Source organism: Nomia melanderi, chromosome 1 (genome assembly GCF_051020985.1).
Source record: "Nomia melanderi isolate GNS246 chromosome 1, iyNomMela1, whole genome shotgun sequence".
In the NCBI taxonomy this organism is placed as follows: domain Eukaryota; kingdom Metazoa; phylum Arthropoda; class Insecta; order Hymenoptera; family Halictidae; genus Nomia; species Nomia melanderi.
In genome coordinates this window covers 30,914,223-30,927,216 of record NC_134999.1, presented here as the reverse complement: position 1 = coordinate 30,927,216, position 12,994 = coordinate 30,914,223, and the positions used below count along the sequence as shown (strand labels likewise).

The 12,994-nt window shown below is 39.5% G+C and overlaps 1 protein-coding gene across 7 annotated transcripts in view; it reads left to right on the top strand.

Moving 5' to 3' along the window:
* LOC116428526 (uncharacterized) overlaps positions 1-12,994 on the top strand; it is a 270,836-nt gene that overhangs the window by 150,053 nt on the left and 107,789 nt on the right. For all 7 annotated transcript variants that reach the window (XM_031980237.2, XM_031980238.2, XM_076372599.1 and 4 more), the window contains 2 exons: positions 6,534-6,769; positions 11,382-11,608. In XM_031980237.2, coding sequence (XP_031836097.1) covers positions 6,534-6,769; positions 11,382-11,608 — 463 coding nt within the window. The remainder of the gene's footprint in view (positions 1-6,533; positions 6,770-11,381; positions 11,609-12,994) is intronic.

Here is a 12,994-nt window from a genome sequence, read left to right as displayed (position 1 = left end):
GTGTTCTTCGAGCGTTTCACGCGAATTCCGTCAAAAAGACTTTCAAGATGGGAATAATTACCGACAGTTGAAAGAAGCGTTGCGCCATCTTTATTCCTGTCGCGAGGCGCTCTATTCCCGACCCCGAGGGTCAATTCGTTTTAGCCGCAGCCCGAGCGAAATAATTTATGCTCGGCACCCATTGCTCGCTGTTCCGGGTGTCCCTAGATTTTCCACCACGTTCCGGCAGCATTTCGAGCAGCAACATGATAATTAAGTAATTTGTAACCTTTCCGAGCTCTTCATTTCCGGGGAAGGAGGCGTGGGCCTTTGCAGATATGAAGACCTCTCGCCGCACGAAACAAATCCGTGGGAATGAGAGATGCTGGAGCTTCTTGATGGACCTAACAAGCAATCCGAATTGTACTTTGTAATTTTATGGAAATTTTACGTGGTCTATGGTAGAATATCTATTACATTTAATAATAGAATGTGTATTATATGGAATATCTACTGTAATATGGTATTTTTTGGTTTATTTCCCAATGATTTTCTGATAGTTTAAATTTTCTATGGATTTATAGGTCGAACTATAGATTAATTATAAGATTTCATTTGTTAAACCTCATGACATTTATAAATGTACATTTATTTTAGACTTCGTGCAACTTTTAGTATTGTGTAAATGTATAAATTGATTTGTTTATTAATTGGTTATTTGCTCGGAATGATTAGCTGTCGATAATTCTAGTTTCTCTTTCCGCTCCAACAAGTTATTTTCAGGTCGTCGTGGTGCTTGAACTTTCAGTTACGAAAGGTCGACGATACGCGAGAAGCACAAAGTTCTTCCACCTGTTGTTAGAACAATGCGAGGTTCAAGTGTGAAATATCGTAACGACTTGTTAATAGAAGCTAACAATACCGTGTCGTCGCACCTTGGAGTTTAACTCGACCGTGTTGTGTCTTTGAAAACGGGAACGTCGGTTTTCCTATGAGTTACGTTTTATAAATGTTGCGAAGCTATTAATCTTCAGCACATAGTAATCTTAATTTCCGATCTTTATAGACATTTAAATAATTTTACATAACGTCGCGCATACATCATACACCTGCTAAATAAAACTGACAGTATCTCTGTCATAAATGGAGATTCAAAGAAGTGATAAGAAAAAGTGTGTATTCTTCAATGAAATCTCCTTACATTTAATACTGTTTCTTCGCAACTGTATTAATTCATAACAAGCACACATTCTTCAATTAATTTTTATTTCTAAACTTCATTAACTATTTAATTCGTACCTACACTAATCTCCTTACTATTACAAAAACAATGCACTTCGCTTTTAATCACACTTTTTGTTACAGAAATTTAGAAAATTTCAGATAATAGATTCAATTATATTTAATTAATGTCATTAATTGAATAATCGTAATACTGTTGCAAGCAAACGAATATTATCCAGCTTCGCAAACAATAAACTATTTAAAAAGAGATAGGCAGGTCGAGATTGCGTTATATTTGCGTTCTCACTTCTATGAAGTATTATTTGCCTTGAAAAGTTGCGCGAGCGCCGCGGTAATAAGAATTTTTCGCCGCGCGTAAAACCTGCAAATGTTTAACGGCAAACAGCTGTCGCTCCGGGAACAATTCACGCGCTGACTGGTGGATTTCGCTAAAACTCCGAACGGTCATAACCGCTAGAAATTTTTCGCCGCCCGTGAATAACTAGGAAGATGTCCGAGGAACGATCTGCAAACAATAGTTCGGCTCTTCGGGAGTTCCGGAATTCGTGTTATGATATTTGTCGTACGTGACTTGGCCGTGCTACCGCACTCATAAAAGTTGCGGTCGAGATGTATCTTCCGAAGGAAACGTGACGGAATGCGATGGAAACCGGCAGATAATGCTTTACAAGCTTTCCTTATTACAACGTGAAATCAAAACTCGACCCAGACGCGTTAGAAAGTTTCAATGAAAAATGATCCTTGTTCGCACATCTCGTGTTTGTTTTATAACAGAAAATTATTGTGTAACACCACCTACTATAACATCATGTTTTTATTATACTTCAGACGTACGTACAAGTTGATACATCGTAAAACACTTCGTTTCAATATTGCCTTAGAACGGTTTACAAAAATTGTTGGTTTTTGTTTTTCAATGGTCGTTTTATGACGCACGAATAAATGTCGTAAATGGACGTGACGAAACGTTGACCAGCAAAACGGACACTTATTATTTAAGTGCTTATACAATTTATATAATTCTTACGATCTTCCATTACTCCTCGACGAATTAGATTTAATAACTACGCAACAATTCACTTTTCTCCAATATTTAATTACCTATTCACTTCCATGCGTCACACGCGCATCGTATAACCACGATTACGTCGACTCGCGTTTAGAACGTTCGCAGGTTTGCGAAAAAAAGGAATGATTATTTCGTGTAAATTATTCATTACCATTTGATTAGCCGGTGCGTCGTCTCGCAGCTATTAAATTCATCGATTTGCAGAAGTATTGCGCGCGCGCGCAGTGGAAAAAGATCGAGGAGCATCAAGTCGATTTCATCGGGGACGTAAACATCTAATTTATATTCCGACCTGAATTTATTTTCATGATTAAAACACGTCCCGTCCTTTGCGCACCTCTCATTTTGTTTTTCCGAATCGTCGTAAGTTGGCACGTAAGGCGATAAATCGACACCAGAGGCGGTGTGTATCAATAGCCTGTCGTGCGTGCGCTAGAAAAATGAACGAGGAATAAAACCCATAAAACGCGTGGACACGAAGAATTCATTTTCTTAAGTGCCCGGGGAAGAGGCTTTAAATTTTCAAGGCGTAACAGGAGATGGACGTATCAAGATGAATGAGGGTCAGTTTCCTGTTAGAAGATAATATCTAATAGAATTTTGATGGGAAGCTGTAAATATTCCGGCCTGTAACGATGAAGTCATTGGATAATGACTATCATCGGAATGGCTTTTACGATGTTCTTGTACAGGCTTTTTGTTAAACGTAACTGAACTCTACCAATTTCAGGATTCCGTTTCGCGCCGCCGGCAGCTGTAAAACGGAATTAATGCGCATTTTTACGCGCCCGATGATATATTTGTGATTGCTCGTAAAATGATGGACTGCTGCAATTGAATCCCCCCCCTCCCTCTTCGACTCGTTTCTTTTTTCATTCGTTTCTGTATCCTGAAAATCGAGTTAATTAAAATTGAAATTCCCCGGCCGATCGTTTTCTTTTAACTTGTGCGCTGAAACGCCGTTCGATAGCTGCCTGTAAGGACCATTCGGTTTAACCGTGATCGAGGAAAATCGATTCTTCGGTATCATCGTCGTTCTCTGAAGTCCCTTTCGCAGATATAATTTATCTACGATGGGGATCGACGCTGTGTAGATATATTTTCTTAGAAACTTCAATCTAAATTTCGCAATTATCACATTTTCTCCCTAGAAAATAAATCATAAATTACCATTAACGATACCAATTACACAAGAAACATAACTGAAAATTCAACAAATCAATAACATCAAATTCTATGAATCCAATTCACCATCACAATATAATCTCTAAAACATCAGAACAAAATCAACCAATCAACCCCAGAAAACCAACAAAAAACACTCGATAAACCAACCACCGCGATAGGAAAGTCAAAATCTCGCGAGACAGTCGAGATTCGCGAATAAATAAATCGCGGGTCCCCTAGAGAAGCCTCATAAAATCGGTGCTCGCACACGCGTGCATCGATGGCAGAATCATGGCGGTCCGAGCGGCATCGCACGCAACCATCTCCGCCGCGATCCTATCGTCCAACAAATTCGGCCATGTGCACGAGTTACTGCCGCCATAAAATTCCGGCCATTTAACGATGGCAAGAATTTATTGGATATTTTTGGTAGCTAATGTGGCCGGCGACCTTCTCCCTTCTTTAGCCCGTTCGTTCTTAGCGATCCCCCGCTCCGCTCTCCTTCTTCTTCCGTTTCGCCCTCCTTCCGCCGCCCCGCCGCTCCGCCCGCTGTACCTTCTATCATTGGGCATCGCGGCCGAAAACTCGTGTACTTCTCGCACGGGTCAGATACGCGTCTCTGATCGAGCATGAAGATAATGGCGGCGGGGACGGGTTCATTTATTGGGTGTAAATCTCCTCGCCGCGTAGAGAGCGGGCCCTCTGTGCGTTTCGCCTCTCGGCCACCGTGTAATCGCGTCCCCACGGTTATCCCTCTTAACGTATTTCATCGAAATTCTCGGTGTCGAAAGACACCGTTTACACGGGGACCGACGTTAAGAAAGCTTTACGACGTGCCCCCTTCAGCTACCGCCTCGTTACGAAAGCCCGCGGTGTCTCGTACGTCTGCGGCCCCCTGTTAAGCCCCCTGCACACGTTCATGCAGCTATCCTCGGGTTTCGTGATGCACACTGCTTTCTACGGGTATTGGACGAAATAATGGGAATCTTACATTGGACGAATTTTGTATTAATATTGTAAAGGGTCACTCGTGGAGTTTTCTGAGAAAGGAATTGTGGAGATTTTGAATTTTCAATACTAAAATCGTTAAGCAGTTAAATTGACTTTTTGAAATTTTATAGAAAGTTCAAGAGTGCGTTGAGACTTCAATTGATCTGCAGTTTGCTACCTCGGTTTCTTTAATAATTTCTCAGAGAAACTCTAGTAGTTAGTGTTAATGAAGTTTTTGCAGGAACCACACTTTTAAACGATGGCTTGTAATTCTGTTGAAACCTAAGGTTCTTAGTGTTTCACTTCAGAGCTTGTATGAATGTTATATAATTAATTTACTGTTTAACAATCACTTTTATTTATTTAAGAATATTTATGAAGTACTAAAGTTGTACTTATATATGATACAATTATAATATCAGAATGATTACAGTAGAAATTAGCGAAGTACTTGATTATTGAAATGAAACTGAATGTTAAATTTTCCTGGACACGTTATGTAAAGGTTTGAGCAACATTTTGATCATTTCGCTCGGTGTCAGAAACAACTGGCGTCGTGTGAGAGACTGAAAAAATCGGCAGTGTGGAGGCGAACCGCTGTCGATGCACCGCAACATGTTTTAACGTGTGTAGGGGGCTTTAGAGGCTCCGCTGCTGCCGTTGCTGCTGTTCTGCGGCGGGAAAACGTACGAGGAGATTCGCCGCGGATTTATCGGCGCGATGATGCGCCAAAATACGAGCCGACAAGCGACGGTGACGCAAAGACCCGGGAAACTTGGCTTGTTTTAAGGTTGGCAGTTAAGGAGCCGTCTTCCTCGTTCGGCGAGCCCTGTGACGAGCCGGCTCGATATTTTAGGGGCTATCTGATCCCGAATGGGAACTTTCCTTGATACTTAATTGTGAGAGATAGGAGCAGGTCGGAGCAGTAGGTAAATCGAATAGGAGTTACGGCTTGCCTTGTTGCCGAGGTTGCTTTGGGATTTATTGGCGATCGGTGTTTTGTGGGATCGAGCGGGAGGAGGTTTAGTTAGAGTTCGTTGGTGCATCTACTACTTGGTGATTTACCTTAGACATTTTTTTTATTATGCATTCTGTTTCTTTTTAATTTTATATTCTATTTTGTGTTCTGTTTTGTATTCTAGAATTTCTATCTTCTTTTTTCGTTTGTTATAGCAGTTCACTATATCTATAATGTCTGTGTTATCGATGTTGGAGTAAGATTCTTTAATGACGCTACGACGAAAGAGAAATTGTTGCGACCTTTTTGATAATGAAAATATCCATTTTATGCGTCTGTTATTTTAGTCGTGTAAACTATAATAGTTTGTAAGCTATATAGTTGTTTCATAGTATTATGAATACGTTCCAAGTGCAATGAAGATATATATCACGTGAGGCAGAACGTATCGCAGTAAAATATATTTAGAAGGTATACAACATTTGATCATACTAGATTATAAATTAAACCCTCTAGTTCCATCAATCTTATTTACATACGCTTTAATGTGTCCAAATAACTTTCGCCGACGTGAAATCCGAATTTTCCACGGAATCACATTTCTACTCGCGCGGTGATACGAATAAAAAGCGAATGGCACGAAAAAAGAGTCTCGTTAAATATACCTGGTCGAGTTTTCCCATAGCCATAAACGCAAGGACTTAGTTTACGACCTAATATTCTTTTATGTAAATGTAAGTAGAAATTACGAGCTTCACCATGATTTTTTTCCTGATCGAACCATTTGCAATTCTTACACGTATCACCATAAAAATTACTACCATTTAATTATTTCGTTTAATGTCGAACTTTACGAGGATAAAATGTCCGTGCATGTACGTATCATACCTTTCACAGCTTTAAACGATGACTGCCCTTTTTAACAAAAAAAAAAGAAAAGAAAAGAAAAAAAAACACCGTAAACAGTTGATTATCAGATCAATATATAATTTTATTGAACCTTTTTATATTCTTTAAAAATGATATATAATAATTTTCAGTTCAATAGATTATGTATGTATATCAGATTTCGTCTGACGAATTTCAACGAATACGATTCCCTGACGTTGTCCTTTTATTTTGTAGGTGAGGTATCAGGTGAAAACGTGTCCGCCAGTTCCGGGCCACGTGGCGCTGATCGTGGAGAGGCGACCGATTTAGGCACACACACGGAAAACAACGACGGGGCCACCCTGGCCGCGAACACAGCGGTCGACGCCAGGGGCGGAAGCCCCCAGGGCGCTCACCTCTCTGGTGCGGCCACCCCCAGACCGCCGCGAGGAAGGAGGCGGCAGAATCAGAATGGTCTCGACACTACTCAAGTAGGTTACACGATGAATTGATCATATCATTCAAAATAATCGTACGATAAATTAGTTATATAATTGAAAACTATTTTACGACAAATTAATCATATAATTTAACTTTCGTAGAAGCCAGAGTCTAGCACTTCTGTAGTTAATTATTTTACATCAGATGCTTCATTAAGATAGACAAACTATAGTCTATAGTGAACTATTCAATGTTGTCTGAGAACTCAATGGTTTATTACAATTTACTGTTCCCTTTCCGAACATTTTCAAGCTGGGTTAAAAGACTTTCAAGTATTTCCATAGATCTTTTAAGGAGTGAAAGGTTAAGGAATGAGTTTCAAACTAGGCACATCTTTATTCAATCTATTAGTACATTATATAGTCTTTCTTAATGATTAAAGTACACTTACATTTTTCCCGTGTCCACTTTATTCTCAATCTTTCTCAGAAATCTCGTTTACAGGCTTCTATACAATTATTCTATTTTCCAATCAGATTTCTGTTCCGTAAGACTCATTAAGAGCTTCGGTTCCCGCGTAATCACCGAAAAGCAGGATTCCTTTGTAGATTGGTACCCTCGGTATTTGCGTTGGGACTCCCGAAAGAACCCGTGCCCACGGTGGTCCGAAGTGTTTGATCATCACCGGAAATATGTATGAGAAGCTGAAGGTGCTCAGCAGTAGGAAAGGTCTCCGTTTGAAGCGGTAGCTTTAGTGTGCTCTCGCGAGCGAGGAGTTTCTATCGTCCTAAGTCCGTGGAGAGCGGTGCTCTATGAGTACAGCGATGTCAACGAAAGATGCAGTGTCATACTGCCGCTGACATCCGTGTAGCCATTCGACGCTTCTGTGAACGGTGCATTGAGGCCAGAAAAAAGGGGACGGTTCGGAGGCAGGGAAAATATCGATGGTCATCGTTCGGAGGGAATGTCCGTTCAATGACATGTGGAGATTCGGTATTTACGTAGTATACGGACTACCATTGTTTTAAGCGATAAAGTATTATAAAGTATGTATGTAATAAATGATATACAATATTATGATATTAAATACGATAGAATAGTATGTTGTAATATTACATGTAATTATATTATAGTATATATTATTATAGTTAGTAATATATTTAATAGTAAATTTATTAGATAATGTATTGTAATATTATATATAATAAACTAATATATTATAATATTGAATAAATACTAACTCAGACAAGTGCCACCTTTATTTGAGAGACAGAAGTAGTCCGTATAATACGTAAGTACCGGATATTGTTGAACTATCTTCTGACGTGGACAAAATGAAGATCTCTATGTTAGGAGGATTGAAACTGAGAGAATAGGATAGAGTGATTATAGATGCACGGAGATAATAAAATAATAGTGGAGATCATTATTCAATATTCTTTCTGTACGTTCATTCTTTGATTTATTCGTCCTTTCGCTTTGTAATAGGAATGATATTAATCTGTACATGAATGGTAATGAACCCACTCGTCATTTGCATTCGGATTTCTAGTTTCATTGGTTACTTATCTAAAGATTCTTGAAGTAGATTATCTCGGAATCTCCTTGGTGATGTAAATTAAATTATAATTGTATTCGTTGTGGGATAGATCGCTTCAGATCGTTATCATTCCCCTTCACTTATGCCTGCGTGGATATTATTGGTCGGGAAGACTGATTGACAAGTTAATTAGATATGAGAAAGATAACGATAAATGGTTAATTGGATAATGAAGTCAGAACCACCCTTAAGCTAATTCAGGCCGATAATGAATCGTTCGATAGCTTATCAAGAATAATATTTTAATTTTAATTTTCTATCTTGACTTTGGATGTAGTTACAAGAAAAGTAGTAATTAAGAGATATCGTTAACAACAAATAATCATCTTACTTGGTTCAATAACAGTTTCAATTTTCAATTTTGTATTTTATTTATATTTAACTTTATATGTATATTAATAATATGGAAACAAAGGAGATAAGTACTTAGATGTCAAAACAAATTTTCTCCAACTTCTAAGCGACCTTCGATCACTTGTATTCAAGAAAATATTACAAATTTTATAAATACGTATCAATAACCTGCCTCAATCTTTTAACTACAATTAACTACATAGAGTTCGAGCTACAGTTACTAGAATACCTAAATTACGTTCAAACAATTACGACAGACCAATGTATAAATCCAATAATTTCTTTGCCAGTAAACAAATAAAATTACCTCTTCAACACTAACCAGTAAAAAGAATGTTCAAATCTTCACAAATAATAAACAAAAAACGAGAAATATGGTTTCCCATATAACAAACCCAACTGGATTCTCATTTCGATCAGCTTCACTTCATTAACAATACCCAGTTAAAAAGAATGTTCAAATCTTCACAAATAATAAACAAAAAACGAGAAATATAGTTTCCCATATAACAAACCCAACTGGATTCTCATTTCGATCAGCTTCACTTCATTAACAATACACAGTTAAAAAGAATGTTCAAACATTTTTCACAAATAATAAACAAAAAACAAGAAATACAGTTTCCCATAAAACAAGCCCAAACTGGATTCTCATTTCCATCCAATTCACTTCTTTAACAATGCGCAATGAAAAAGAATGTTCAAAGCCTCACAAATAATAAGCAAAAAACGAGGAATATAGTTTCCCATACAGCAAACCCAAACTACAATAGATTCTCATTTCGATCCGATTCGCCTCGTGATCCGACGGCTCGGTCTACCCTATCAATTCAGGCAATTTGGTAAAGAGTTCAGAATAGACTTCGGCCCGAGGCAAACAGCGTACGGAAGGACATTCAGGCGTTTTCTTGGCTAAGAAACTGGCAAGTGGGACTGAAAGAGCAAGAGTCCCTGGAAACGTATACACGGGGATCGTGTCTACGTCGCGAGACCCGGAGCGGCCCCTTGTCAGGAAGAGGTCTCGAGGCGAGAAAGAGATTTACCGTGGCCTCTTCGAGCGGCTCCTCGGACTCCTCGGGGATCCTATTCTACGCCAATCGAGTCTCGTTCTTCTTAGTGTCACGCCGCGTTCTCGCAGCCGAAGAGGAGTCAACTCTTACGCCACGCGTTGCCTTCATTACCATATCTCAGATGCAATCTGTTCCCGGGAATTAATGCGCGGAGATATTTCCTGCTAGGTCGGACACTTCCCCGGTGAAACCGAAGTGGATCGCAATGACGTTTTCAATGACCAAGGACGCGAGCAGTGAGGCTGTTCCGTGATTTGCATTCGAATCGATTGGGGGAAGGGCGAGTTTCAGCGTTCCTCTAGGTTTCTTTTCTGTGGGATACCTTTTTAGTCGAGGAATTTGCTATTGTTTTTTGAATGGTTTGATTTCAATTGTTTTAGATTGATCGTAGGTCGTAGATTAGGGGAATTCGATGAGAGAAATTAATGGTTCTTGGTTCTCTGATTTGAAGTTTTTAGCTCTATCGTTTGTGTTATATGTTTAAGAAGATTAAGAATTGTTTGGTTTAAAAGTTACAATTATTTGTTAAATAAGGCTTAGTTAATTATTTGATTAAATATTGTTCTCGCGAAACCACGTTTATATTTCGCAACAATTACTGTATTAAAGTGAATTATATGAGTCAACTTGCAGACACCGATTTACACAACACTGGTTTATTTGTTAGTTGTTTTGTTACGTAGATATTTAGATAAATTTAAATGCTGTATTAGCAATACAATGAAAATCATAAAATGACGGAACACGGAATACCGAAAAACAGAAAGAACGCTTTGCTTTAAGATGCTTGATAATATGCGACCTACGTTGTTTATATGGGAGCCATACACACATACATTCTCACGCATGTACTCAAGGGTTATTACCCTTACTCCTCTTCCCTCTTTCAATTTCGCTCTCGCTCTCGCACACACTCGGAGGTCGTCACACTTCGCACTCACTCTTCAAGTCATTCTTTGCCTACTATTATTGTTTATCGGGCGCCACTTGTTTACCTCAAAAACAAACGACCGGCGACCCGCTCTAAAAACACGCATACTCTTTTCTCCGGGGAAGGTCGGTCGCGCCGAACTGCTCGGCTTCCTACAGATACTATGTAACATTGTTATTACTTAGGTCTCAGTTCCTCTTAACTGTTTGAGTCCCAAGCAGCGCGATCGCGGTGTTTAGATGTTACGTCGAAAGGACGCAGTACATTTATACGCTTCATACTCCGTTGAAATAGCGCGCTCAACTTTTCTGACGCATGTACATCACACTGCTAGTTCTTTTTATGTAAATAATGCAAGTGATACATTTTGTGTTTCGTGGTTAAACTTTCAATCATTTTTACTGAAATAAACTATAAAAATAGTATAAGCTCGATGACGTGAAAAGTGTGAATACGTTATTTGGCAACGGCAAACATAAATTCGGACAAGCGCTGTCGCGCCGCTCGGCTCTTTTCGCTAGTTTGGACGCTGATGCACTGTTCGGTACTTTCCGAGAGAGTTTTTTCAATAGCCTCCGAGGCTCAAATGGTTATCAAAGTGTGTTTCTTTATGTATCTTAAAATTTCATTATTTCTGGATACAATTTAATTGTCTGTGTTGGTACTTGGTAAGTCTTTTTAGAGAGTATTCGACGTTTTTGCTTCAGGTCAAAACTGAACGACTCACGCCAGACAATAACTCAACATCGTCGAGGAGCGTAACGCCCTCGTCGTCTAGCCATCCGGGAACGCCGCCAAATGCAACCCCCTTGGGTGGTCCCGAGGGCCCACCGCCACCGCATCATCTCAAACACATGGAACAGATGATGGGACGGAGTTACAGCGATTTTATGAAAAGTCTCGCTGCCAAATACAACAATGCCAACCCGAATGAGTAAGTCGCCATTCTCTTCTTCCATAAATTAAACCTTACACTTACGTATAACCATGATTCAGCTTGTCAAATATTACGTTCAATTCCCAATAATTGGATTATTAACTTCTATATCAATTTCATAATACTTCAGTAACCTTCAACTTCGTGTATCTTCTAAACAGATATTAAATTCGACGAAGCTCATTCCACATTATTTTTTTATTCGACTTAATTCTTAAGAAAAATAATGAACGAGTAAGTTATAAACTACAATTTACATTTATACATAACCATAATTAATACTTGTCAAATATTAAGTTCAATTATTCTCAATATTTCGATTATTACTAACCTCTACAACAATCTTATAACGCTTCAATAACCTTCAACTCCGTGTACCTTTTAAACAATCATTAAATTCGTCGAAGAATCTCATTCCACACTTTACTATCTTTATATTCCACTCAATTCCTAACAAAAACAGCTGCCACTACCACTCACTTTTCACGAAGCATCGTATTCCCCTCGCACTTCGAACCAACAAATGAAAGTGAAAGTACCAAATACCATCGAGAAGTATGAGCTGCGAGCGGTAATGTTCTCAATTCCAGCACAACAATCATCATAATTGTCAGGGGCTCGTGTAACTCGCGCACCTTTCTTTCCAAACGCAGGCAAATGTCGATCCATTACCGCGCCCGCGGCTTCAGCTATCGTCTAGCGTTGTTTGATGTAAGGAACGTAAGACCTTGAAAGTCATGACGTTTGCCTTGACATTCTTCCCGTGATCTCTGTGTTCCGTGTGCATACGTGGGAACGCAGGAACGCCTAACAGGCGACTACGCCGGGCTCGCGGCGGGCCCGGCAGACAGTTCGACGAGGACGCGAAGCCGCGAAGGGAAAATATTGGTCGTCTTGTTACACGTCTTGAAATATTGATGCTCGAGGGGACGGAACGGCTGGGTGTTCCGCGGGATATCGTCACCGCGGAACCGGTCGCGGGATCCGCGGATACGTCGACTTTCAATTATGTGCCTTCCGGCAATCGATCGAGCGGCTACTTTCTGTTGATCAGTCAAGTATCGGGTATACGTAGATACGCTTGACCAGCGCGTTGAAAAGTCCAGCGATGTTTGCGGTTCGTGACATTTCGAGGAAGTATACCTACTCGTGTTTCATGGTTTTGGTTCGTTGAATGGTTACGGAGACTAGCTCGAAGGTGTATGCATGCGGAGACTAGTTTGAAAGTGTATGAATGTGGGTTTTGAACAGGTTGTAAATCGATTGTGCATTGCAATATTTTGTATTAGTAAATTTGATTGTGGGGATGAATGTATTTTGATTGTGAATGTATTCTGTTAAGGATTTAGTGAATCATTAGTTGGAGATTGGTAGAATTGTGAT